The 27,755-nt window shown below is 37.9% G+C and overlaps 1 protein-coding gene across 5 annotated transcripts in view; it reads right to left on the bottom strand.

Annotated features, from left to right (window-relative positions):
• SUPT3H (SPT3 homolog, SAGA and STAGA complex component) overlaps positions 1-26,293 on the bottom strand; it is a 278,050-nt gene extending 251,757 nt beyond the window's left edge. For 2 of the 5 annotated variants that reach the window (XM_027808659.2, XM_055713580.1), the window contains exons 1-2: positions 25,910-26,267; positions 15,296-15,390 (exon numbers count right to left, since the gene is read on the bottom strand). In XM_027808659.2, the coding sequence (XP_027664460.1) occupies positions 15,296-15,390 (95 nt within the window). In that variant the 5' untranslated portion in view covers positions 25,910-26,267. Of the gene's footprint in view, positions 1-5,873; positions 6,069-15,295; positions 15,391-25,909 lie in introns of those variants that run through there. The other 3 variants (XM_055713582.1, XM_055713581.1, XM_055713583.1) reach the window with 3 other exon arrangements.
• Between the last annotated feature and the right edge of the window lie 1,462 nt (positions 26,294-27,755).

A 27,755-nucleotide genomic window follows, 5' to 3' on the forward strand; every position in this document is an offset into this window, starting at 1 on the left:
TTGGGTAGGGGGTGGAATCTCAAACGCTGGTGGAAAATAAGATGTTAGTAAGGTTTAGAAACTATAATCAATGTCAAAAAGTTAAAGGTACTGGATTAGTCAGTATAAAGAGACTGGTGATCAACCTTTTCCTGGTCTTGCAGTAAAAGACATAGAAGTCAGAAGCAAAAGAGGTGTCAAGACAGTGTGAACAATTTAGTATTCCATGGCTAGGTTATAACTATGCCATCTGTGCCACAATATGACTTGCCAGGTTGGATTTCCATGAGTCCTGGTATCTCTAGACTTCAGTGACAGGTTTTATATATAAATAAATAGGCCTTACTCAGCAAAACACTTAAGTACACACACAACTACCTGTATCTCATTCCTAAAGCCAGTGCTAATACCCTACTCAATCTGAAATCATCCAAATAATCTGCTCAAAGTCTGTCCACAACATATAAAGTGCATATAAAATGTTCCCAGTTTCTATTACTGTTTTTGATAAGTGATGCACACAACTCATTTTTAATTTGTAATTACAATAATAAAATCAAACGACAATAGGAATCACTTCCACTTTTTAAATATTTAAATTTCTGCAAGATAACATCAGTCAAGTTTTAAAGCATCCAAACACTGACTCTGCAAACAAAAACGGGGAGACAAAATAAAAAAGTGCATATCCTAATTGTAAGAATATACTGAACAGTGGATACTTTTTTTTTGTTTACATTATGCATTATTAAGAGAAAACTGCAAAAACTCAGCAAAAAGTTACTTGGTAGGTTTGTCCTGCTTCAGTAACAGATAACAGCTGAACTGTCATTTTAACTAGTTAAGTCATGTTTACAGCTGCTTTTTTTTTTACAGTCATATAGCAGAAATGGCTGGAGGACTCAACTAATGGAATTCACTGCAGAGTGGTGCCGTACTAAGTTCAGATAGGTTTTAAAAGTCCTGCAAAAAAAAAAAAAGTGTGTTTCATCTTTGTTAAAGGACTATTCCTGGTAAATTTTAAGTAGTAAAGATTTCTGAAAAGTGATAGCTTTGCAGATAAATTACTTTCTAGCCTTTCAACTCCAAGGACATTTGAATTTAGTCCACCCTACTTTGGCTTATCAATCAAGAGGATTACTTTAAGACAGAGGTCTTGACCAAGACTTAGAAGACATGACTCTTAATTCATAACCCGAGACTGATCATGCCAAGCCCTAAGGTTAAGATATGAAGACAATCACACAGATCCCTCTACAAATAGTCTCAAAAGAACAGAACTGAGGCATATGACAAAGACATACTGACAAGGTGAAAGGAAAGACTGCACCAGCTCATCACTACCTCTCAGAAGAAAATACTTTGCCTTTCCATTTGGCAAAAAACAAAGACCACTTACACATGCATAAATTATAAGCAAGCATATCCAAAAACCTTCAGTAATTTAAAATCTAACTGCTGTTCTAGGCACAAAAAATAAACTGCAGTTTTAAAGCGTGCTGACACCTACTCATTCCTTCAGTCCAAAAACCATTTATTTTGGGTTTTAAGTTTAAAATTCCCTGCAATGATTTTTTTTCTCTATCTTTGGCTGTAATAGAGGGACTGCTCTTTGAATTTCTCAAGTGCACGAGTGATAATTATGTTCTTATGATCAATAGTAAAATATTCCCAATATCTTTGTTTTCATCCTACAACAAGAAAGAAATGAGTCTTTCACCAATAACAAAAACAAATACAAGCATATTACCTCCCTTGTAGTATTAAAGTAGCTGCAGCTGTTCTTCATGTTTTTATCAATCCCCATTTAAAGCAACAAAAGACTACCAAAACAGCTATGACAGCTATCATCAGCTGGAGAAGATGTTAGCTTTTCAGTCTAGTGCATGTGAATTGTTAGTGATACTAGCTACCAACACTTGCCTTTTGTAGTAGATGCTTATACAAGAAACATGTGGCATGCATGGAAAGCCACATGGCAAGCTTACACGTAACAAATAACGATGCAAAAAAAGTCTACTTCCTGCTTTACTTCTCTTGAGTAAGACTATTCTCTTCCCTTGGGTGAGAATGAAAAAAATAGTGAAATATGTTTGAGATCTGCAAGGATGTCTGGTTTTTCTGTTGGCAACACTATCACTACATCAGACTGGACAAAGCTTTATTAAAGCAGATAAGACAAAGGTCTCCATTAACACTAAATGGTGTCCAGCAGTTTCTGCCCAGGGCCTCAGTTTTCAACTCATAGAAGTGTGTTATGACTTCCTTGTTTCAAAAGTATCATAATGATACATCAATTAATATCTTTCCCTCAAACCCTATGTTGCTGCATAGAATAGTCTCTTTTTTAAAAAAGATCAAGTGCCCCATATCTAGTTCCTCAATCCATATTTAAAAAAGCAATTTTCAAAGTTTTGGTCTATTTTTCCAGATTAAACTAAAAATTCAAAAGCCCAAATCACCAGCTTTTTTTTTTTTTGTATTTTTATCTCTCTTAAGAATTCAAAGATAAATATTGACATCCTAACCCCAGTTCCAGAAAGATACTTGACTTTGTATACAAAAACACTCTAGTGTTTTTTCAAAAATAATTCTAGACTTCATTAGAAAGAACCCCTAGAGTTTAACCTTTCCTTCTATAAATTGAGCACTTATCTTTTCAGTCATGTGAACCATAGCAGGACCCAACAGATACTGAGCTGACACTTTAAAAGTCAGCACTGGGCACATAACTAGAGTTGTATGTGAAGGGTCCTACCTGGGCAGGTGGAGTAGAAGATCCTGCCAGTGCAAACTCACAGGCAGACCTGGTTTTAATACACTCCTTTCCAAAAGACAGTCTCATTCTTGAAGGAATACAATTAGCATTTAATAGAGGAACAAAGAATACAGAAGTTCACTATCTAGATACTGAGCCTTTCTCTAGCGAGGCACCAGATATATATCTAGCCCTGTTCCAACATGTATTAAAGCTGGATCAGTTTAGTAGGTGTTCAGTATTCACATCACAGGGCTACCTACTCACAATTTCAATTCAGTAGGCATAAACAGACCTAGAAGTGCCTAGTCCAAGTTCAGTAGCATTTCCATAACTCTCTAACACATCCCATTCAGGGACAATCAGCATTTATACCTCCATGTTTTTTAAAGTTAATTTGCATACGGTTAAATTTAATTACATTATTTGTATTACATTTTTCATAGTTACATAAAATTCACACAACTGTTCTGTCCACTGTCAAAAGCAAAATCTGAATTACTGGGGCATCAGCAGAGGCTTAGGAAGTTAAACAGGTAACAACAATATTTTTGTGCATAAAGAACAAAGCAAGAGACTACTATGACCATCTGGAAAAAGGTTACATTCCCTCCTAGTAGCTAATATAGAGAAAACTGGTTTCTCCTACATCAGAGCTTGTAATATGAAGCCATCCTCAATTCTATGGTTCTCAGTCACACAATGTATACGGATGATGTTTTAAAGTCTTAGTCAATAATCACCCCCTTATATCAGCACACTGCAACTAAGATGTTTTTTCTCTCCTCTAAACTCTGTAAACATATACACAAACATGCATACATTACAAAGAGAAACACCCAACAAGAAATACCACACAGTAATTTTTTATACTATCCAGTATACCACAGTGAAGTCCTCATCACCAAGACTGTAAATCAAGAAAAAAATTACTCTGCCGCCTTCGCTCCTATTGACTGAACTGCCTTATCAAATTATTAGATGAAAGACAGATCTGGCTGCAACTAATCTGCCAACTACACAGTTAGGCATCCAATATACAGTTACTAGGAGAGGGACAAAACACTGACTTCCTCAGGTAGCTTTTCTGAGGGGCAGAGGGATGTTAAGAAAATTCACTTTCACATCAACCTCTTCCTGTATGCTAACGTTTTTACTCCTCTGTTTCTTCCTAGATAGCTAGACAAGCAGATTAATATTAACTGGAAGTCAGCAATGTGTTATGATTGTATACAAGCTTATAAACACATGGACAGAAACAGACAGAGTTTAATTAGAACATGAATACTTTTTTTCCTAAAAAGAGGGAGGAATAGAAGGGCATGTTTTTCATGTTTTCCAATACTTTATCAAGTCTCCAAGATCACTCAAACTCCTTACTTGAAAAAAAAAAAACCAACCACTCCTTCATAGCAGCTTTCAGCACTGTAACATGCATATAAAATAAACTCTGGTTTTAACAGTAACAGTTTAACAGTTACAATATTTTATCATAATTGAGAAGCAGGTCTGTAAAACAGTAATTACTGATTTTTTGTTCAAGTTCCTCAAAAATTGGAAACACATAATACTAAGTGTTTGGGTGTTATAACATTAAATCATATTTTTTCAGGGAAATATGCAGAAGTACGCTGATGTCTACATTTTAAAATATAGATTTGCAGTAGCTTTGCGGTCTAGCAGAAAAAGTAGTCATAGGTATGGAGTCACATATTAAACCACACTGAAACATACCTTCCATGAGGACTATATATTTTCTCCTCAACTTGGCTAGTTAAAAGGACTTTCCAGAAATTCAAAATTAAATATTATTTAGTAATTTTAGATGCTGCTTGATATTAAGGTCTAGTCTACATTTAAAAGTTTTTCCAGAGTAATTACACTAGCTTAGCTATATTGGAAAAAGCAGTTTACTACTGTAGGCTATAGCAGTTAAACAAAGGAGACTGTAAAATAAAAACACATTTTTCTCATATAGTTGTGGAGCAACCTGATCTAAGGTCTGAAGCAGGTTAGGTTGAACCAAATGATCTTCAGAAGTCCCTTCCAACCTAAATTTTTCTATTATTCCATTCTATAGTAGTATTATTTAACTGGTCCAGAAATACTGCCAAACTGTTGAGAATGAATGTATACCCATTTAAATGAAAACTCATATAATATGAGCACACAAAAAAAGCATGGGTCTGCTCCTCAGGGTCTCGATTTCCTATGAATTAATTCAGAATATAACAACTACACAACTAAAAGCTACAAGCTTTGTTTAGAAGGGAGCTACCTTATTTATAGAATTAGCAGGAACCTTTTCTAATACAAAAGTGTTAATTTTTAATAGGAAAAAAATAGTTTGCCATGAAAATAATTATTTGTATTCACCGGCACTTGAAATGGCCAGTTACATTTATTCATACTTTGTGAAATTCAACTTTATTCCTTTAAGGTTTTTTGTCTTTTCTTTTTTTATTATTGGTGTGTACATATCAGATGTTTATACTATCTTGCTGTGCTTCACCAAAAGCACAAACAACAGTACTTAAGACATTGTTCCTTCCAGGGTCACAATACAGCCTACTAAGGGTCTATAGTATTTCTTTTTTCAGGGGGTAAAGCTGTGTCATGGCTGTTGCCTTTTTAAGTAAGAAAAAGATCCACTCATAAGCAAGCTAGTGCTTCTTCAGAAATACTCATTCTGTCTAGAAAAAGAGGATGATTCAAAACCACAACTACTCAATTTTCTAAAAGTTGTACAAATCATGTTGGGGGAAAGGGGAGAAAAACAATCTGAGCTAAAAATAAGTAACAAAGTAACATTATCATTCAGACAAGGGTACATTAGGTCAGAAGCTGCTGCTTTTTAACACCATAAAGTGCTTATAGCTTTCTGTTCAAAAACTGCAGCAGAAAAAAAAGTCACCAAATCAGGAGAGCAAACAAGTTGTGTGCTCAGCATTTTGTTTAAAAAATAAAAAAAAGAAAAAAAGAAAGCTTTAAGAACAAACTACATGTTCTGTGTAGTGGTGTTTTTTTGAAACTAAGAAAGCTCATCACTGCCAACATTAAAAAACTGCCAATATGATTTTGTAGAATAACCTCACACATGCCATTAGAGTATTCTCCTTGTCCTTTCTTTACCTACCTCCAACTTAGCCATTAGTCTTATTGACATTTCTTCCATCCAGTTATATCACAGCTGCTAAAATATTACTTCCCATTTCTACAGCCAAGCTAGAAGAAAAAGTATGCAGCTATTTCACAGCCACAGGAGGTATGGAGGAGAGGGTGGGTTCCCTTCTAACCGCTGCAACACCTTAGTGCATCATTATAGAAGGTCCTACAGAAACACACAAAAAGATCCAATGCTGATCTATGAGATTTAAAAATCAACTTAGTAACAGAAAGAGACAGTGATATTTAATATGCAGTGTACTATATATTTGTTATCTATATCTGTTAAATATATAATTAAATTGGAAGAGTAAGTAATCTGATGGAAATCAAGAGTATGATAAAACCATTTATACACGTAGTTATATGTAAAAAAAATGGTGTCACATTTTTGTAGAGTGCTAGAAACTATGCAAGAGGAGAAGTTATTCCATTGTAAGTCCCAGAGCCAGTGTGGGATTTGAGGATAAACTAATCACCTTACAGACCAATTTAGGGAGAACGTCATGGTTTAAATTACTATGTTGAACTCACAATGATAGAGAAAAACACATAAACACATTTCCCTAACCACTAAGGGCTACCTTGTACCTCCAAAGAGACAGCCATGTACCAGGGGAGGCAGACTTTACCATCGATCCAGCAAAACCTGGGAAGGATTATACAGGCTTTGTGCCTTGGAGGGGGTGGGGGGTGGGTGTAAGTATTGCGCTCCAAAGCCAGGGAGCGGATATCTGAATGAGCCAGAAATAGGACCTAGAAGAGAAAGACACTCTGAGTTAGCTACCTAGGATGCAGTGCAATCTGCTGTTTCCTTCTACTTCTTCTAAGTCTGGTCACTTAACATATTTGTTAATTTTAATTGTTAAATTTAATAATTGTTAATTTTCAATAATTTATCTGATAACATTGGAAATAATTCCACTGGGCACAATGACTTCAGAAGAATGGAAGAGTCATCACTAATTATAGAGTCCACCTCCCTACTGTTCTGTATGGATCAATAGTGTCCTATAACAACACCGCACACAGACACATAAAAATACAATCTGTGCTGTCAAATTAAACATGACTAAAACAAATAAACTGAGATTGCAAGTCATGCAGGCACCTGCAGTTTAAAGACTTCAACAGTTAAGAACATACACATCTGCCTGTTACAGTCATAACTGTAGTTAAACTGGATTTTCAGGTTCAGCCCACTAGAACTAATGTATTACAATTTATTACACTGGGGAAAAGAAGTAGAAAATGCTGAACTTGATTCATGTATTAGTTTACAGTTTGATCAGTATTTGGTTACAATACATGTAAGTCTTCACTTAAGTAGAACAGATAATTTCGAAGTTTTAAAATCTTTTGCTTAGGTATTAATGATATTTTAAAGCAACTTGTCAAAACCTGAAACAAAGTTTTGGGAATCTGAGCTCGAAATCCTGGTACCGTATATCTTAAAATATTTCAATTCAAAACAAATTTCAAATACAGGATATACCTGAGAAGTTGCATGCAACTCAGAACAAATTGAGTAAAACTGTATGAATCATAACCTTGGAAGAGCTCTTCTCATACTAATCAAAACTGATTTCACAGATTAACTGCAAAACCTACATTAACTCTGAACTAGCAAGAGAAAAATGTAGTACTAGTAGAGCAGAAATACAAGATACACATAACCCAGAGTCATGCTAAACTTCAGTTAATTTTATTCATAGTAAAAACTGTTGCCCAGATAAATCTCTGTCTTTCCTCATAAAAACACCCTTGATGTGTTTCTTTTTAAAAGTTTCTGAATACAAATGTAATTTTGAAACTAGTTACAGGAATGTTCTTTCCTATGTCTGTAAAGAGACTCTATACATAGAGCAATTTATTTGCTCTATGTAAAAGACTGCCCAGGTACTACTCCATATGTTAATTAAGATCCTTCATCACCTTTTGCCCCCTTCAGAAGTAGGGACAGGATACCCAACAACAACAACAAAAAAAACAAACCACACACACACAAAAAAAACCCCAACAAAACAAAAAGAGAGAAGCAAGAGATAGGAGGAGTGTATTTCAGACAGGATGTTTGACACTAATAAGGCCAAGGTTCAGGCTGTCTTTCAAGTGACCTCTGCTACTGAAAGGTAAAGTGAAACTGCAGGATTAAAAAAGGGAGGTCTAAAATAACTACACTTTAAAATGCAGTACAGAAATGTGGTAGCCTGAAAGAATGAGTTTTCAAATAGCTTTCAAAACTCACTCCATTTTCAGCTCTTGCATCTTTTATTACCAGTTGTGCGAACCCCATCAGGCCTCCTCAGCAAAATCCTGTTGCACTAAGCACCATACACAGAAGAGACTCTGCCTTTAAAAGCTTAAAAATATCACAGCAGCAGCAGAAAGAGCTGTAGTAATTTCTCTCTCTAATGAATGTCCTTCCTGTACTCTATCCCACCTATAAAGGAAAACTTAAGAGCAGAATTATTTCATACCACTCTTGCCTGCTGTATTTAATGAGCTAGATGAAAAAAAGCAACACACAATCCGATAAACAAGTACCAAATCTGCTGCCACTGCCCTTCTGTTGTCTCTCTACTAAAGGGCGGAGGGGGGCAAGTCTTCTATGCATGTTTGCAGAGCAGTTCAGCTCAGTAGGCTATACTGGTTATTTTTGAACAATGCAATCTCAGCACAATTCTGGGTTCAAATATGGTAAACAAGTATGGGACAGAATAGAGAAATTCTTTACAATCCCAAATTACAGTTTGGTTAACCAAAGTGCTCCCTCAGCCAGGTCATTACTGTTGTTTTCTTCCACTATCATTCCAAACAAGTTATCCAAAGTCAGATGATTTTACTGATCAATTTCAAAGTGAAGAGGGTACATACAACCAACTGAAGCCATAAGGTACGAGTCATAATAGGGTTAATGTGAGTACTACCATACCTCATCATACAGTAAGATAAGCTAAATCATTAAATACAACTCAAGCATACACTCATTGTGTTGCATGCTAGATAAATTCTGGATCTTTTTACTCAAAACAATCTAGACTGTTCAGCATAGCTCCCTCATCACTCTAATCATTTACTTGTTTCAAATAGAATCAGGGTCTGCATCTGCTCTGCGTTCCAAGAAACCCAAGACATACGAAAACCAACACTAAAAAGTCTGTTCTTCCTGGGAAAAAACTGAATCTGGCATGAGGGGAAACCTCATGAGGAACCTGGGACAAGGGGAAAGGCAACTCTCATTTTTATGCTTATACCTGCCTCACAAGGGTGAGTCAAACTTAGACATTTGGGTAGAACAGAAAAAAAAATATAATAAAACCACAAAATAATCAAGGCCATGGTTTAACAACTGCAAACTGGATTTACCAGCAACAAAACCCATTTTCAGAGAGACATTAAAACATCCATTTGTGTTTTGAAGACTGATAACAAAATTAGATGTTTGTTTACCAAAAACCAAGCAGCAGGCTGACTGTAACAGCTAAAAAGAACAACAAAGTTTTTGGGCAAGAGCTAGAAATCAGAGAGAGTGTATTTTAAAAGTTATCTTACTGAAGCATATAATAAAACACTTTAGGCAAATCATTCAACAGTAAATTATGTCTCGCAAACAGCACAAAATGCATGTTGCATACTTTTTTTAGTTATCATATAATCTGAGTGACACCAAGTACTTTGATTACAATTATTATGATATTTGAAACAGGATTAATACAAACACAAGCCAAGCTGGTAAAGCACAGCTGTATGAACCACTGCATTTCTTTACCGTTACGTATGACGTGCATTTCTTCAGCAGTGAGCAAAAAATTCCCTTACTTCCCAACTGATAACAAAACACTATTTTAGCACACATAAGCACTGTTATTATCAAACACAATTTGCATTTCTGTGTTCAAAAATTTACGTCCAATACTAAAAGAAATCAGCGACATCTGACAGGGCATTCAGTGCTGAACAAACTGTAATCCAACTCAAGTCAGCAGTGGTTATCAAAATACATCCGTTGGAGAAAAGATCCATCAGAGATCATACTTTTGATGATTTCACTTCACATTCAAAAATTTAGAGTATTGTTCCTTAAGGTGTTGTCATCTCGGAATGGATGATAAATCCTTAGTAGAAAAACCTCTGAAAGTAACTTATTTGATTGACAAGGTTGCAACAGATAATAAAAAGAGTAGATTTTATAAGACCACATTGTATATAGGAAAGAAAAAATCCCATGCAATGCCCGTGAGTCTAAAATAAAAGTATGCTCAACCTAAACACTCCATGAGTGACCAGAGTTCTAGAACTGCTCTCTACTAGTCAGTCTGAATGGGCAAATATTGAAGAAGTTTAACTAATACAATTGTACTTAATACAATACAAATCAAAGATTCACATCCTACAAATGTTTAGCTTTCTTAAAATTACTGAAACATGGAAAGCTAAACACTTGGTCACCTCAGGATCAAGTTGTAAGGTACAGAAAACTGAAGCATTTGATTCATACTAGTCTAAAATATATTTGCCATTGGAAAGTTTTGCTCACATGATTTGTAAAAGTATTCTGTTGATAACTTCAACTAACCTTGACTATGGCCTCTGTTCCCTCTGTGTGTGAGTTTTCAGGGGGAAAAAAATGCACTGAATCAATAAAAGCAACTACTCAGTTAACTTCAGATCACAGTAATTAGTATTTCTGTAAATAGTTGAAATAGCTTAGAGAAATCAAGATATTTTACTGAGGGTGGAAAAAAACACTCTTCAACTGCAAGTTGTTCAACACAAGTGTTTCTACTGTCATGGTTTCCAGAAATTTGCTCTATAAGTAATATTTAGATTTAAAAATAGATTATATCAACCAAATTATGAATTTTAATGGCTACATCATCATGGTTGTGAATCTAACAGGCAGAACTATGATTTAAGTACAACTGACCTAGGGTTATCACTTAGTTTGGAAACAGGTTGTAGATCAGCCAAATGAAGCTATGTAAAACAAATTTCACCAAAACGCACTAGATGTGTGGTAAACTTTTTGAATTATTAACACCTACCACTAAGTTTGATGGTAACATAATAAAATATCCAAACACAAATAAAGGATGTAGGCGTCAAAGCAAATCCTACATAGTAGTATGTTCTTTTGAATGAATTTAAAATAAATAGCAAAAAGGTCTTAATTAAAAACCAAACATATCCACATAAAAAGCAATGTACTGTAAAATGACATGTTTGGGTGATCTGTGACAGCCTGATACTGTTATCTAACTCTGTATTCCTCTTAAGATAATCAGCACATTAAGTACTATCACCAGCTATAGTTAATACTATTTACGAAGGCATTAGATGTCACACAGAATGGATTTTTTTCCTGACAAACAAAAAAATTTCTTCAAATCCAAGTAAATATTTTAAATACTTTTAATGGAAAAACAGAATTATTTTATTATTAAAAAAGTAAACATATATGTATGCTATGAAAAATAGTACATCTTTTCTGCAGTATTTTACGATTTCAAGATTCATACATTTCCTGCCTTCTCAAATAAGCTCAAAAATATTTTTTTTTATTTATCATAAACATGCAATTTGCAATTCTTCGAAAGGATTGAGCTCATTCTCCAGTGCTGTGGTTTAAAAATTAGGTGTAGCATACATAACAGATGCAGCATATGAATAACCTCCGCATCTTAAATGGGATTACTCACAAACTTTACATATAAATTTAAGCATTCCAGGGAATCAAACCCCGACTGAAAACAAGTGATGTAAATTATAAACTAATCAAAGATACCACCTTTAGACTGTGAGGCACTGTTATCCACAGACTTCCAGATCTCGCTACTGGGTTATAACAGGATTGGATATTCCACTTCAAAAAGATAGTTTCTCTGCATTCCTTCTGTCTTTTAAGTCCCTAAAATCCCACAGCCCATTTTTTAACAACAGCACATTAGCACCCAATGTCCCTGTAGGACTTATTTCTCACAAGTTCATCTTCTTGCTGCACACCTTTTTTGTTGTTGAGAAAGACCCAACAAGTTGAAGTTACTCTTCATATTATTCGATATGGGTAACAATCCATAGGAAATTAGTGATCCTACTGAACTTCACAATAACATACTATGCAGATATAGTCTTTGTTTTCTTTTAAGAAGGTTGTTACCTTTTTTGCACTGTAATGCTCCAGCCTTTACTGTTTCCCAGGATCTTAAGATGTCAGTATGGATTTATTATAAATTGCCTAAATGGGAGAATCTGTAACTTCCTAAATTATGTAGTTTATAAAAAACATCAAGTTTTGTCAGAGCCTGGAAAGTTCCCTTAAAGGAATAGCTTCATTTTCCAGTCCTGGCTAAAAGAAACAGCTGTCTTTTTTCTCTCCCCATGGCTCATCCCTGGCATTCCATCATTTCAAAAGTCTCCCCTTTTTTCCAGGAAACAATAAAAAGGCAAGTTTCAATGTGCTCATTACATTCAAGGAATTTCCTCAGTTCCTGCTAGTTTAATGAAACTGTGAAATCTGTTACTCCGAAGCACAGAAGATCTGTTTGCATAGCTTTCAAAGTATAACTGCAGCAGTTCTGAAGCAAAAGGAAAACGTCCATTTCTTCCATTTATATGGCCAACAATAACTTCTACATTCTGACAGAATCGTGTGTATACTGGCGGGGAGGGAAGTTTCAAAATACTTTATCAGGAAGTCCACAATTAAATAAAATGCAGGCTCCCCAGATACTGATCCAAATTAATGCAGAAGCTTCTTTCACTCCAAACTTCACGACTGCTCTTTTGTTTTTTAAACACAGTTACAGTTATTTTCTCCACCAAGAACAACACTTACATTTTCCAGTGCAGATGACTATAATAGATGTGAACAATAACTGAATAGAACTCTCCTGAAGAAGAGAGCTAATGTTTTTCTATCTGAAGAGAACTCGGTGCAGCAAACCACTGCATTTGAAAAAAAGTACTCATCTACTTTAGAATATACAATGCACAGGAAACAGTTTGTTATCTCATTTGCATTATACTGAAAAATACTCCAGTGGCATGCATCCTATGCTCCACTTAACAACAATCTAGTGGTCTCTTTGGACATTTAACTGAAAATAAATTGCATCTTCTACTTTTGGACAGGGAACTTTGTAGAATTTGAGAGGCAAGTAATTCCTTTCCTATCTACTGTCTGTAGAGCAAATCAGAAATTGTCACATGACAGTCAGTCTACAACACATGACAGGACAAGCAAGACAGCATTATTCTCACCACCATTTAACCTGCTTAAAATCTCGTATCCTCATAGCAGCAAGGAGCCAGAGAGGACTATTATGAACAGGCTGAGCGTGAGAGAGCAGGGAAGGTTGGGGACTTGGCACACAACATGAAGACTTAGTATTTTTCTTATATAACTGTTGTCAAGTCCATAACTGACCAAGATAAAACAACCAAAGCAGTTAAAATGTAGCCTGAAGTGACCTAAACCACCTTCTTCCTCCTTAAATTAACTCCTTCAGAAGTGCAAAAGTGAAAACAAAGAGCATATCTAGTGTGATACAGCAATACCAAAATGTTAAATATTTCCATTACATTAAAAAGCCAAATGCAGGTTTTATGCAGGTAATTACTATCTGTGGAGGCTTGAAATTTTAACTTCTTTACAGTCATGGAAGGCAGCTGGCAGGAAAAAGACTGTAGATTTATACATATTTATAAAAATAAAGCTTTAACTTTCATCCTGTCCTAATCTTCAGCTCTAACACTATGGAAAGGGGAAGAAAGAGTGTGGAACATTTCATATAAAACTATCTAAAAATTTTCATTTGTACATGTACAAAAAGCCACATGCAAACAAATTAATAGATACTCAACAATTAATGACCTACAGAAAAATGGTCAAAAGGATAATATCATGGTAACAGTCAGGACACATCTATAATTTTAATAAATAAAATTTCCCTGTCATTACAACATAGTTATCCATCTATGGGTCAGAAGGTGGACGCTGTAATTGATTTATATATAGCCGATTCAAAATTTATGAAAAAAAAAAAGCAACACAGTAAAAAATTACCAGCAAGATCATTGAAAATACTCAAAGTAGAGATCAGTAGCCCAAAACTCCCATTTAAGTCCACCCTCCTCCATCTTATCTTAAACAATACCCTGGACAATCTTCCAGAGCCAACACTTCAGTGAAAGGAGCCAATAATTACCACTATCTTTTGAAACCATGGATTTATGTCTCAGTACTCTGGGACTAGCTTTCTCAATTTCATTTTCAACTCTGACAAATGGATACAGGGAAGAATCCTTTAAGACATTTTTGCAAGATTTCATAAAGCAAAGCTCCCTTTTATGTGTAGCTGACCTCAGCAACTGGCAAATATGCATCCTCGCCCCTACTCCATAAGTAACATTCAAAATTATTTATTTTTTTAAAAAATGTATGATTTAGAGAGCTAGGCTGTAGTGGCTCAAGTCTATCTGCAGCTTTAGAGGTTACGATTTCTTTTAGCTCTAGGCTGAAAATACTTTATAGCGTTTGATAAATCAGGAGCATGAATCCAAACAGAAACAAGCTCATTACTTCCCACCCACCCCACCCCCATACTGACAGTACAGTGTCTTGGATATGCAGAGAAAGGGGGGGGGGGGGGGGGGGGAAATGCTGTCTAGTGGTAGGTCAAACTTCTTGATGAACGTGTTGCTTTTCTACAAAATGAAGATTTGCAGTCAGCCCAGTGTAGTTGGGTTACCAGTAAAGATAAAGACTTCTACAGAAGGATTCCTTCTAATTATGGAAGTATCTTTAACACTGACAAAACCCACCTGTCGAAACAACACTGAAGGTTTCAGAAGTTGTAAGCTGCAAATATCATATAGTATCACAGCTTGGAACTGGGGTTTTAAGAAATTTGCTGTTAATTTACAATAAATAACTTATCTTTCAAACCACTTCCTATCTGCCAAAACCCAGTCATTTACAAGTGTTCCATATCTTAATTTCATCAGCAATATTATGATCTCAGCAGTCTACCTTTCTGTATTAGCACTGAAAGATGTTAATACAAAATATTTATTTAAATAAGTATATATAACAACAGGAAGCTTAGCTTTCTTTGATGAAGGACTGAGAAATACAGGTCTGCAAGACTTCTAAAGTAGTATTAAAAATTTCTTTGCTCAGTAGGATTTTTCTCTCCTTTCGATATAGGAATTTTTTTTATTTATCCAAATCACCTCTGAAAAAGTTTTACAAATCAGAAGTAAAACACTAACAATTCTACCACTAATACTTGTTCTTTCCCCCATCAGCATTACACACACATCCTAAGAAACCATAGCCACCTAAAAGATGCATACCAAATGCAGAAATTACTAGGTATTTTGACTTACATCATACTTTGCAACTCAGGTGTAAAGCTTGTAGATTTTCTTCCACTGCCTGAAGAAGAAACTGTTGACATCGGGCTAGCCACAGTGTTGCTCATCTGAGTAAACAAAGAAATAATAACACTTACAATACTTACATTTTATGTTTCATATTCAAAAGGAAATAAAAGCTATTTAGAGTAGACTTGAATGTAAAGGCTCTGCATGCAAAAAGAAGCCTAGGACACTGCAGAAAACATAATAGAGTTGATGTTTACTGTAACCAAAGTATTAGAAACATGCATTATTTCTGAAAATACCATTTAGGAGTACCCTAGCAACATGAATGAAAAAGCATTAGGATAAAAACACTGTTACTTTGGAATACATGGTATTCTTAGGCACCAGTATCTTGCCATGCAAAACATACTCTTATATTCTTGCACTATCCTAAGCACTAGTAAACCACATCCATACTGTCTCCACCGAGACGAAGAAGAGTAAAATCAAATCACAGAAAAAGCCAGATAAAGCTGGTGTTTTAGAAAAGCAGCTTGTTTTACATAAACATATTACTTAAGTCTTCAAAACAGAAATGCATTAGAAAAAGTGGGACCTGAACATCATCATAATACTTGTATGACTGAAGATACTAGCTTTTATAAATAAATTTCTCATCAAAAGCTTCAAACCAAAGCCAGGACAGTTCTACTTCTATTCTATGACGTAATTAACACAACTACATTTTCCTCTAAAAGGGAAGTCTAATGCCTTTAAACATGTTTTTTACATCACTTAATATACTAACAGACTGACAAATGAAAAATCCATAAATATAAAATAGAGAGTTTCATTTTTCCCTTCAAGATATTTTTTAAGAACTGCACATGCTGTCTCCAGATAAACAGGATATATTCCCACTACATTTCTTCCTCTTCTAGTTTGCCACACAGTAGTAAAAGTTGAGTTGTACTGCTCATCTCTTGTACTTGGAGTAGTAGCAGTAGTAATGACAATGCAAACCTGGAATATAGTTTACTTTGCTGTAAGGCCTCTACAGAGAGCCTACCTTCCTCCACTTTTAAATGTTAAATGTAAGATAGATTACTTTCCAAAACCAAAAAAATCTAAAAGTACATGACCAGATTTATATTAAATGCCATTAAAAGCACTGCAATCAATCACAAATAATACTTTCATTTAAGAAAACATAATACTTTAGGCAGAATAGATACCTTCAAAAACTAACAAAAGAATTAGTGTTTTCAAAGGCTAGTGATGTAACAGCATATGGATGAACAATGAAAATAAGAAGTTTATGCATTTACATATATTCGTTTAGGTTGGAAAAAGACCTTTAGGATCATCAAGTCCAACCATTAACCCAGGACTGCCAAGTCCACCCCTAAACCACGTCTCCAAGTGCCACATATATGCACTTTTTAAACACCTCCAGCCACCTCCCTGGGCAGCCTGTTCAATGCTTGACCACCCTTTCACTGAAGACATTTGTCCTAATATCCAATCTAAACTTCCTCTGGCACAACTTGAAGTTGTTTCCTCTTTTCTATCATTTGCTACTTCAGAAAAGAGACTGACCTCCACCTGTCTACAACCTCCTTTCAGGTAGTTCCAGAAGGCAGTAAGGTCCCCCCTGAGCCTCCTCTTCCCCAGGCTGAACCCCCCCAGGTCCCTCAGCCGCTCCTCATCAGCCCTGTGCCCCAGCCCCTGCCCCAGCCCCCTGCCCGGCTCTGGACACGCTCCAGCCCCTCCACGTCCCCCTGCAGTGAGGGGCCCAAAGCTGAACACAGGGGTCCAGGGGCGGCCTCACCAGTGCCCAGCGCAGGGGGACGGGCACTGCCCTGCTCCTGATGGCCACACTCTTTCGGATACCAGCCAGGATGCTGATGGCCACCTGGGCCACCTGGGCACACAGCTGGCTCATGCCCAGCCGGCTGCTGACCAGCACCCCCAGGCACCTTCCCAGCCCCCTGCCCCCAGCCTGTAGCGCTGCCTGGGGTTGCTGTGACCCAGGGGCAGGACCCGGCACTGAGCCTGGTTGAACCTCATACAGTTGGCTTCAGCCCATGGATCCAGCCTGCCCAGATCCCCCTGCACAGCCTCCTGCCCTACAGCGGGTCAACACTCCCCAACAACTTGGTGTCCTAAGTTTACTTTTTATTAATGCTTGAAAGCAGATTTTCAGACTTCTGTTCATGTTCAAGCAGATTCTAATTTAGGTCCCCATCCTGCAAGCACTTATGCACATGTGTAACTTCAATGACAAGTTTACTCCCATTGAAGTCTGATTTTAGTCAAATGAGTACTTACACACCAGGCTTAAGTGTTGGCAAGGTGCTGCCACAATCAGCAGTTACCAGTGTCAGATAATTTCAACAGTCAAATCAGTAAGTTTAAAAAAAAGAAAGAAAAAAGTAGAAACATCATAACATGAAGGAACTTGATGGAGGATTTCTAGGAAAGCTTTACATCCACATGTAAGGGAGCAAAGAAGAATCTGCAATGGTATCTACATACAGGAACAGCCCAACAATCTGGAAGTTTATATGTATTTTACTGTTCATTATTTGATTGGTACTAATTAAGATTCATTTTCGCAGCTATATATTTATATCCGATACCACAGTACCAATATTTCTAAATACAAATTAATACACTGTAAATTCTGTATTTTACCCAGACCCTAAAGAAAGTAGTTAGGGAAACACCTCAGTTAATACTTGCTAAAACAGCTGTAGAAAAAAAAAATCCTGAAACATACCAATCATATGTGCCTTAAAGTTTCAAAACTGAATAATGTAAAAATATTTAAGGGGGTTTTTAGTTTTAGGTTGTGTTTGGGTTTTTGGTTTTGTGTTGTTTTTTTTAAACTAACTATATCATTTAAAGCATATGGGTATTTTCTTTGAACATCCATAGCAGACATTTTGCTTTATCCATGAGGTTCTGTTAACTTCTGAAGCCTTCTCCCAAAATTCCCAAAAAACATGGCATATTATTCCACAGTTGCCTCCTCACAGCATAAGTTTTCTGATTCATGTGTGTTCTGGTGCAAATACTTTTTGAAGATTCCTGCCCCTCAAGTGGCAAAGAACAATTTAATTAAAAAAAAAAACTTGAAGGGCTATACACCTGAAAGTATCAGTAGGTTTGAGCTGATCAGCTAGGGCTTCACTAAAAACTTGGTCTTCCTATTGCAACCAAACGATTTAACTTTCAAATCAAGCAGGTGTACAGCATTTTCTTGACATAAAAAAACCAACAGCTTGTCAAGTTTCATCAGACCCTTTACAATAATTACTTCCACAGCTCATGTTTTGTTTGATGGTTTAGATAATTAACTTCTTTACACATCAAAGTCCCATTGTCCGTATGTTCCATTTCCTTTCTTCCGGACTTAAAAAAAAAAAAAAAAAAAAAAAAGTCATTCAAAAGCAGAAGCACTCTCAAATCAATTTTCTTCAATAAGTACAGTTAGCATGGAACTGAAAAGCCTACTGTAACCTTCAGTGGGTCAATATACTGTATTTGTTTTAGCTCCAAACTGAAATGCAGCTGTTTGCCATATTCCGCAAAATGAATTCAGATGTTCAGATTAAGTCACAGATTATTTCAACATGCTGTATTTTAATCATGAACCCTAGCAAGGAGAAGATAACTTCTGATTAACACTATTTGGACTAGTAATTATGAGTTCCTATCCAAAGAGGTCCAGCTTTTACAAACTCTCTTTTCCCGTAGGTAAAATACTGTAATCAAATGTATAATAAATCCACATTAAAAGGCATATATAATCATTAATATAAATATCTAAAAGCATCTTCTGTAACCTAATGTCTTTTGCATTAGGCACAACAGAAAACAGTACTTGTTCCATATGAATCAGAACAAAAGAGTTCTCAGTTGAGGGAAACTAGTTGTAAGTCATTTCTCATCGAGATTAGGCCCATCCTTCTCACCAAAGTAAGATACCTGGGCAGACTTTCATCTCATATCCATATCCACTCCGAGATTACCAAGCAATACTGACTCACACTCATGTTTGTACAATCAGTGGGTGATCTGCATAACCTATCTATTTAGTCAAGCTCCAGCTGAAAGATGTATAAAAATTGAAATTCTACTGCTCTTAAGACTTAAATTTAATATACAGGCTACACATTTAGCCAGTAACTGTACAGCAGCAAATCTCCAAGCCACTTCATATCATTTGGGACATACATAAGGACTCTTAAAATAAATATATATACACATACACACAGTCAACTACTCAGTCTTTCGAAATTCTACTCAAATACTTTCACCAGCCACCGCTGCCAAAATGTCACGAGGATCTAGCAGAAAGGTGCAGCCAGATCTGTCACCACAGAGCAGTTCTCCAATATATCTGCTTAATAGCTGGATCTAAACTCAATCAGGAACAGCAAACATTAATATTACTACAGCTTTCATTTCACAGAAGAAAAAAAAAAAAAAGACACGTCTAAACTGGGTCAGTTAAAAGAAAAGTGGATCCTCACAGATTTTATCTGTCATCTCTGTTATAGTCCAAAGAAAGTGTAAATTAGGAGAGAAAAAAAACAAAACAGCAGTGTCCCTGCATAAATTTTAAATTAAATAATACACTACAGTAGAATTTACTGTGATGACTTAATTCAAACATACATCTAATGTGGTTACTGCATCAGTCCTCTTTTCTTGCTTTCATAAATACATTTTGCATATAACCTGAAACCATGCAAAGATTTAAAGACTGACATTTTCATTTATATAAATCCAAACAAAACAGGAAGGAAATAAAAGCCAAGATATCTACGAATTAACACAAAATTAAAATGAATGCTTTTGTTTCACACCCTCTACTGCAGAGTAATTAGATTAACTAGTCTGTTACCACTAAGTATACTACATGCGTGGCCTCACCAGCAGACAAGAGTATAAGGTAACAGTCTTCTAGCATTGGATATATAACTTGATTAACTACAGGAAACAGATTTTTGTTAGTGCATTTCTTTTAAAGAACAAAAACACAACCATAAACCCTGTCAAATACATGCAAGGCTGGGTTTCTAAGTTTATGCTCAAAATTATTTAAAAAGTTTAAAAAAAACAATAACCCATAACTGAATACTAGAGTACACATATTGTTTTGCTGATCACCCACTTCCTCAGTAGCATGGAATAACTGAAAATTAAAACAAAGTATGAAGTCCTTAAGTTTTCCTGAGCTGTTCAAGCACGCTGGAACTAGAAACACTTTAAAGGGCCTCAGATAAGCACAATGCATAGATAACTTAGATTTTATGACAAATTAATGATTCAAAATATATAATGAAACTCCTTTGTTGTCCTTTAACCTGTTCAGGCCAAAAAAAAATAAAAACAGCTTCTTGTCTAACAATTATGAAATGGCTTTTCTTATAAGCAGTAAGATGAGTATCTTCCATATTGCCTAAACATAGCCTCTTAAAAGCTAAGCAGATAAAGAAAAGGCACAAACTCTCAAGTAACAGCCAGACCCAATCCAGGATAAGAAGCAATCTGTAAGCAGGCAGTGACACATCTGCGTACAGTCTGCACACAGTAATATTGTTCAAAGCTAGGGATGTAATCTCAGCTTTCTTTCATTTTTTAATTAATTAACAAAGTATCACGAAGTGGAATGCATGCACTATTCATGCTAAGGATAACACATTACATCTGCTACTGCTGCTTCCATTTATTACCTGATAAACTAGATGCTTAGGACAGTTTTACTTTAAAGTGAATACCAGAAAGAAATACTCATTTATAGCTGCCACTGCACCGCCCAGCTTTCACCACCCAGATAAATAAGCATCTCATCTTCAACCATGACACTCTTTCTTGGAAAGAAACATGCTTGGAAAGCCCACACGAATATAAGGAATACAACTGAGCATCATTTACCCCTCTCCATTTATAAGGTATTTCAGTCATTCATTCCCATTTAGAAGTTACAGAAGAAACATGCAAGTCTGATAACAAAGGGTAAAACAAGTTTTCAAATACATGTAGGTACAGACTTTGATCCAAAGAATAAAATGCATCTTACTGATTTTATCTTTAAAACTGCCCCGTTAAGACACCCCTAGAGATACAGAAATGAACATTAAGGATTATTGTATCTCCTAAGAAGGTATATTTGTGCATTAATTTTACTCAAGACCTTAAATGAAAGCAGTAAACAAGCACAACTCACTGACTTTGCAGGGAAAGAAAAGTCACTAACCAGCTACGCACTAAAGCACAGCCTTCTGACTCTATTCTGCATAACAACCGCTGTATTTTACTGGAAATGACTCTGCATGTCCTCGCACTTCAAGGTATTATATGCCCATCCAGAAGTTAAACATGACAGTTATTTAAGCTTCTGAAACAGACCACAGAATGGTCTGGATTACTGCAAGGCTATTAATACACAGATATGACTATTTTATTTGAGACTGAGAAACATACAGCATAATCTTACATGTGAGGTAGGCCTCCACATCTGGAGATGTTTACAAACACTTCTCTCAGAGTTTCTAACTGGAGTCTAATCAGAGCTCTGTCCTTCCCCAGAAGTGATTTATTTTTAACCAAGAGAGCAGGGAAAAGGAATCTAATATACATGCCCTCCTCTCTCTGAACGTGCAGCACTTTTTGCAGAACTCCATGCCACATTTGGTAGTGGCAGTACAAATTAAGCACCAATTAATTTCTTCCTCCTTCCTTAAAACACATTAACAAAACAGCCTATAGGCTAGACAACCTGTAACTAACAGCAAAGTTTCCAGAATGAGTCCTGTAACCAAAACTTTGTTTGCACTAGCAGTTATTTTTAAAAAGCACTTTATTTTAGTAGTATTCTGAATCTTCCATACCAGTTATTTAATAATTGTATAGATGTGCAACGTAGCACATTCGCTTCAAGTAATTAGGAATTCACATACTCAACTCCAGTATGCAAAGATGAACAGACCCCAAACTGTAACTTACTCAGTATTTTGCTTTTTCTGAAGAGTAAAACATTCTTATATGAATATGCTGGTGTCAAGTTAGTTCTGCCAGTATGCTTTAGCACTTATTTGCCAACCAGCAAATCCGTTAGTCATCATAGTTCCCATGTACCTCTCATTCTATCTAAAGTAATTTAAAATTTAAGCCTTAACTAAATGCAGTTTGATTCTCTGTAAAGCACAACCAAATTTGCCCTCTTCTTAGCATTAGCTTTAAACTATACTTTCTAGACTTTCACCTGCCTTCATCTGTTCAGCTCCTTTCAGGATAGGATTATCTTCCCAACCTATCACGCTGATTACATCAGTCCTCCTCCTTTCACATCACCCTGGACTATGTTTAGTTCACTATCTGAAATACAATTAAGACCATCCCATAACATAATTCCACCCTGACCTCAACCGAACATTCTAGCATACCAGGCATTTCCTACTTTGCCCCATTTGTTGCCTTCAAATTAGGGTACCGATGTCTGTAACAAAAATTCCTAATCAAGAAATTAGCCAGATACATAGCTGAGAGTGTAAGAATTTTCTCCAATTCTTGTTGTTGAACTGTTCCTCTCCTTTCTGAAATCGCTGCTTGCCATCATGTCTAAATTCTCTAGAGCAGAAAACATCTACCTCCATTGCTGCTTATTTGCATACCACCTAACACAAGGAAAACTACAGAAAAAACAGTCACAGCTTTGATATACATTACACCCATGCAAACTAGCTCTTAAGAAGTAGGTCTAACAGTAAGTCAGTAACATCTAAGACACCAACCCCTTTCAGGGATCTCACGGTCACGGGTAACGTCCAATAGGTTCCTGCTAAAACGCATTCTTGTTTACTTGAAAACACACGTTTCTCTTTGCTACTTAAGCACAATTTTTAAAAGTACTTAATACTGGAGAGCCATATTGGAAATTCTTATGGTTTACCTGAGAGATGCTAGCAAGAATTGCACCAATACCTAGGTGCTTAAAATCATCTCCTTCATACAACCTCTTGGTCTCTTTTTACCATTACTATTCCTTCTCCTGTAACAGTTTAAACAGCTGTGTGAACTAGAAACTTTGCAGTCGACTCTGTGAATATCTGATTGTAATGAAAGGTAAAGCTTCAAACATATGCAAAATACAGTGGTAAAGAAAAGCCAACAATTATTTATAAATATAAATTTATTCTGTGCTAGCTTGCAAATGCATACTTACTAAGATTACTTCAAATGAATAGTGATTACATGTAGCACTATGAATGTCAAGTACCTGAAACACAGATTACAGATCTAATAAATATCATTTTCAATGCATTTGACATGCAGTTTTCTGATCAGCTTCAGATAGGCTCATAACTGAGTCACTACTGCCTGGTTCCATGAGAACATAGGCCTAACTAGTTTCCTTTTCTTTATATACTTTGTCTACACATTTGGATATTTCACAATTTCAACGAGAGCGTCAACTCCAGTAGTTTCTACAGTATAATTACACTGCTTGGGTTTGGCCTCATGCCTTAAAACACCCTTGCAATAATGACCTAGAAATACACTGTCTAGCTGGTCTCATTGCTTGAGGGCATCACATCAGAACAGCAATAACAACATGAACAATGTTCAGTGTTGCTCTAGACTATTATATGTAAGTAATTCTTAAAACACTTGTAGCTTACTAAATTACAGCTTGCTTATGCTGACAAGTTACTAATTGACTAATCAAGTTTCAGACAGCTCCATTCTATGTTATTCAGAACTGAGCCCATGAGAGTAATTCAGTTGGTTATGACACTCAGAGGCTTAGCAAATAATCTAAAGGCTACTGAATCCTGTTAAATCTTAAGCAATGTTTCCAAATCCATATAATTGAAAATCATGAGTAAAATGCCAGTAAAGCATCGAAAGATTTCTTGTTTATTTCTCAGAGACATGATTTTTTCCTCCTGTCTTTTTGCACATTCTGGTTAGACCTCAAGATTTTCTTCAGAACCATCACTGCTAAGAATTTCTTTATCTAAATGAAAAGTAATATTTTCCAACGACTCAGAGACGGGGCTTTCAGAAAACCATAAATGAATGCTGCTACAGTTGAAATGCTACTTTTAACATCAGCATCCCCATCTATTACAGTAAAATACACAGGACAAAAAGGAATCAAAGTAAAATCTGATTTGCCTGTAGGTAACATGCAAATCAGAGGCTGTGCAAAGTCCACCAAAGTTAACAGAAAGACTGATGCTGCCTTCCATGCCACTTGGGTGTGGCCAACAATGAAAAAAGATAGGCAAAAAGGGAGAAAGGGAGGGTGCACTGCACACTGCCAAGTAAGTTAGTGCTGTACAGGGTGCAGCGTTGTAAGCCAAAGGGAGAGAGGCCTGTACCAAGATAGAGAATGATGTGGGAGTTAGATCAAAGGCCTCAAAAAAAAAAATTTAAGCATATCACCAACACCACTGCAAACCTTGAAACAGATTCACTTAGGAAATCAAATGTCTCGCAATAAATCATTAATAGTGATGCCATACAGCAAACTTGGTTGTCCACAACATCAGGTTCCTACCTCCCCTTCTCATACACAGTAATAAGCATTTTGCATGTATATTGTGCTTTGCATTCATAGACCACAAAGCATTCATTTGTATAACTTCTAGGAACTTCTAAGCAGTTGATCTCTACATAGAATGTATAAAAACAGAGTTAGTAAGTGGCAAAACCACTTGAAGCCTACACAGAGAAGTATTCTGCACTATTCCTAGGTTTTTATTTGTTAATAAGCTGTTATTCCTAGGTTTTTACCATTTGCCAGTAATTTCCGTAAGGATTAAAAGTTTCTACAAGGAATATTCCAGGATTCCTATTAATAAGACACCAAGCCTGTTTGTGCAAAATGTGTAAAATCCACTTTCTCCAGAGAAAAAGTGCAAACCACTGACATTTCACAGCATCAGAGCAACAAGCAGAAATTAACAACACCCAACAGCACACAGCATACTGCAGGCCAAAGCCTGGTCTACATCACATGATTTTAAACCTACCATCAAATAAAAGTTCTCAAAACAACCTTCAGCATTAGTAGCAAGGCAACACCACAGACAGGGCTGGGTCCAACACGTGTAACACCAGCGCAGGGCACGAGCAAACCAACACAAGAGCAAAACATGGGAAGAGCGGCTCGCTGCAACCTCCCAGCCCCGGGTCTTGGGCTTCCCCCCAAAACCGCCCGGCCAGGGGGCTGCCGAGCCGGGGGCCAGCCGGCGGCCGGGTCCCAAGCAGCACGGCTGCCTGGTGCAAGGCAGGGCCGCTCCTCCGCATCTGGGCTCCGGCAGCGGAGCGGAGCCCGCTTTGGGTGGCGGGGGGAAGCCGGCCACGCACCCCCGCGGCCACCGCTCGCCCCCGGCCGGCGCGACCCCCGGGGCGGCAAAACCACCGAGACAGATGGAGCTAGAACCCCCCGCGCCCACAGGCACCCCCCCCGGCCCCTCCCGCCAAGCGGCGCCTCACAGGTACCGCCGACTGGAACCCGCGAGGTTAATTATTTCTGAAGGCCCCAAAAAAACCGAGCAGCCTTAGTTAACAGCGATATATTGTCTTAATTGCGTGCCCTCGCTGGTGACTCACTCAAAAGGCTCACCCCCGGGGACGGGTGGATGGATGGATGGATGGATGGATGAGGAGGAGGCGGCTGAGATGTGCAGGGGAGGAAGGAAGGAAGAGGGAGGGAGGGTAGGAGCAGCCTGGCTCGGTGGTGCCCAGGTTCCCCCCCACACACACACCCCGTGTGCGGCTTATCCGAAAGGGGAAAAGCGAGGGGCAGGAACTGAACCTCGTCCCTTCCCCTCCACGCGTGCCTGGACCGAGGCAAGAAACGAGGGGGAGGCGAAACGGCGGCCTCTCGCTCTGTCTCTCCCCCCCGCCGCCGCCACGGCAGCCGCAGCTCCAACGCCGAGGCGCGCAGGCTGCGAGGGGGGGTAAAATGGCGCCGCCCGCGGCGGGGAGGGGCCGGTTCCGCCACACAGCGGCCGCGGCGCGCCGCCGCCTCCATCTGCTGTGTGGCAGCCGCGGCCTCCCAGGGCGAGGGGTGGAGCCAGCGCGGGGCGGGGCCGCCCGCCGCTTCCTCCCCGCCGCCGCCGCTGTCGCGCGCAGGTGCTGCCCGGCGGCTGAGGGAAGGGCGCGGGCGGCCGTGGGCGCCGGCTGTCCCCCTCAGCGCCCGGGCGTTGCTGGCGGGTGGCGATAAGAGGCGTTAGGGCTGTTCCGAGTGCTACAGCCGGGGAGGGTGTGGGGAGAGGAGGGGGTCGTGGGCGCTAGCGCAGGTGGCTGGGCCTCAGGGCAGCTACCAGCTCGCCCTCTGCACCGACAGCGCTGAGGCGGCGGCTGAAAATCGTATAGCGTCTTCCCCTATTCTTGACCTTGGAAATGCCGGTGGATTCTTACTACCGCACGGCAATTTGTACTACCTCAACCATACAATTAATAGTTCAAAGCTACACTGGGGGCGGTTTAGACCGACCGTTAGGAAGCATTTCTTTACCTAGAGAGTGATCCAACGCTGAACGGGCTTCCTAGAGAGGTGGGTGGGTGCCCCAAGCCTGTCAGTGTTTAAGAGGCATTTGGCCAACTTTTGGCCAGCCCTGAAGTGGCTGTGCAGTTGGACCAGATGGTCCTTGTAGGTCTCTTCCATCTGAAATTGCCTGTTCTGTGCTGAGGTGGTTAAATGCGTCGGGGTGGGTAAATACCTCCCATCTATGAGCAGGGCCTGCGTTTTCCCTCTGATTTCTGCGTCCTGCCAGCTCAACAGGTTCATTATGACAGGCATGATTAGCGGGGCTGGAGCATTTAACCTACCTTTTATTTCTTCTTTTAGCCCTTCCCTTCTTCTTTCAACATTTTCTTGCTTTGACACCTCCTAATTGTAGATTTTTGTGAGTTCAGTTCAGTCATACCACTCATCTGCAAGTACACACACAGGTTTGTTAGGAGACAGGCTGATTTGTACAGTGGTAAAAACTGGAATTAATAAATGTAACAAACAGAGGTAAATGGAGTAACTGTTCATGCTTTCTTCGCTACAAAAAATCTTGCCTTTCTTGAAAGTTTGCAGGGTGTGTAACTTCCAGAGTTAGTCTGTCTTTTGCTTTGCCCTTCTCATCTTTAATTCAAATTCCTGCCTGCACACTGAACAGGATCCATATTTTTTCTACTAGGATTCATTCTAAGAAACTGACAGCTTAGAGGCTTTGTAATTTTATGTACATCTTAGTGTTTTACTTCTTTTTTGAGAGAGAGATAAGAGGAGGAAGGAGGAAGCTCTGGCAACCACTGCAATGATCTTAACACTCAGGGGCCAGCTGGAATCCAGCTTATTAGAAAGTCATCTTATTTTCTGCCTTTTTCCCTTCCTTCTCCCTTCCTTCTGCTACCTTTTTTTTTTTTTTTTTTTTTTTGCTACCATTCACTCCCCATCCTT

Source organism: Falco cherrug, chromosome 6, assembly GCF_023634085.1.
Source record: "Falco cherrug isolate bFalChe1 chromosome 6, bFalChe1.pri, whole genome shotgun sequence".
Classification (NCBI taxonomy): domain Eukaryota; kingdom Metazoa; phylum Chordata; class Aves; order Falconiformes; family Falconidae; genus Falco; species Falco cherrug.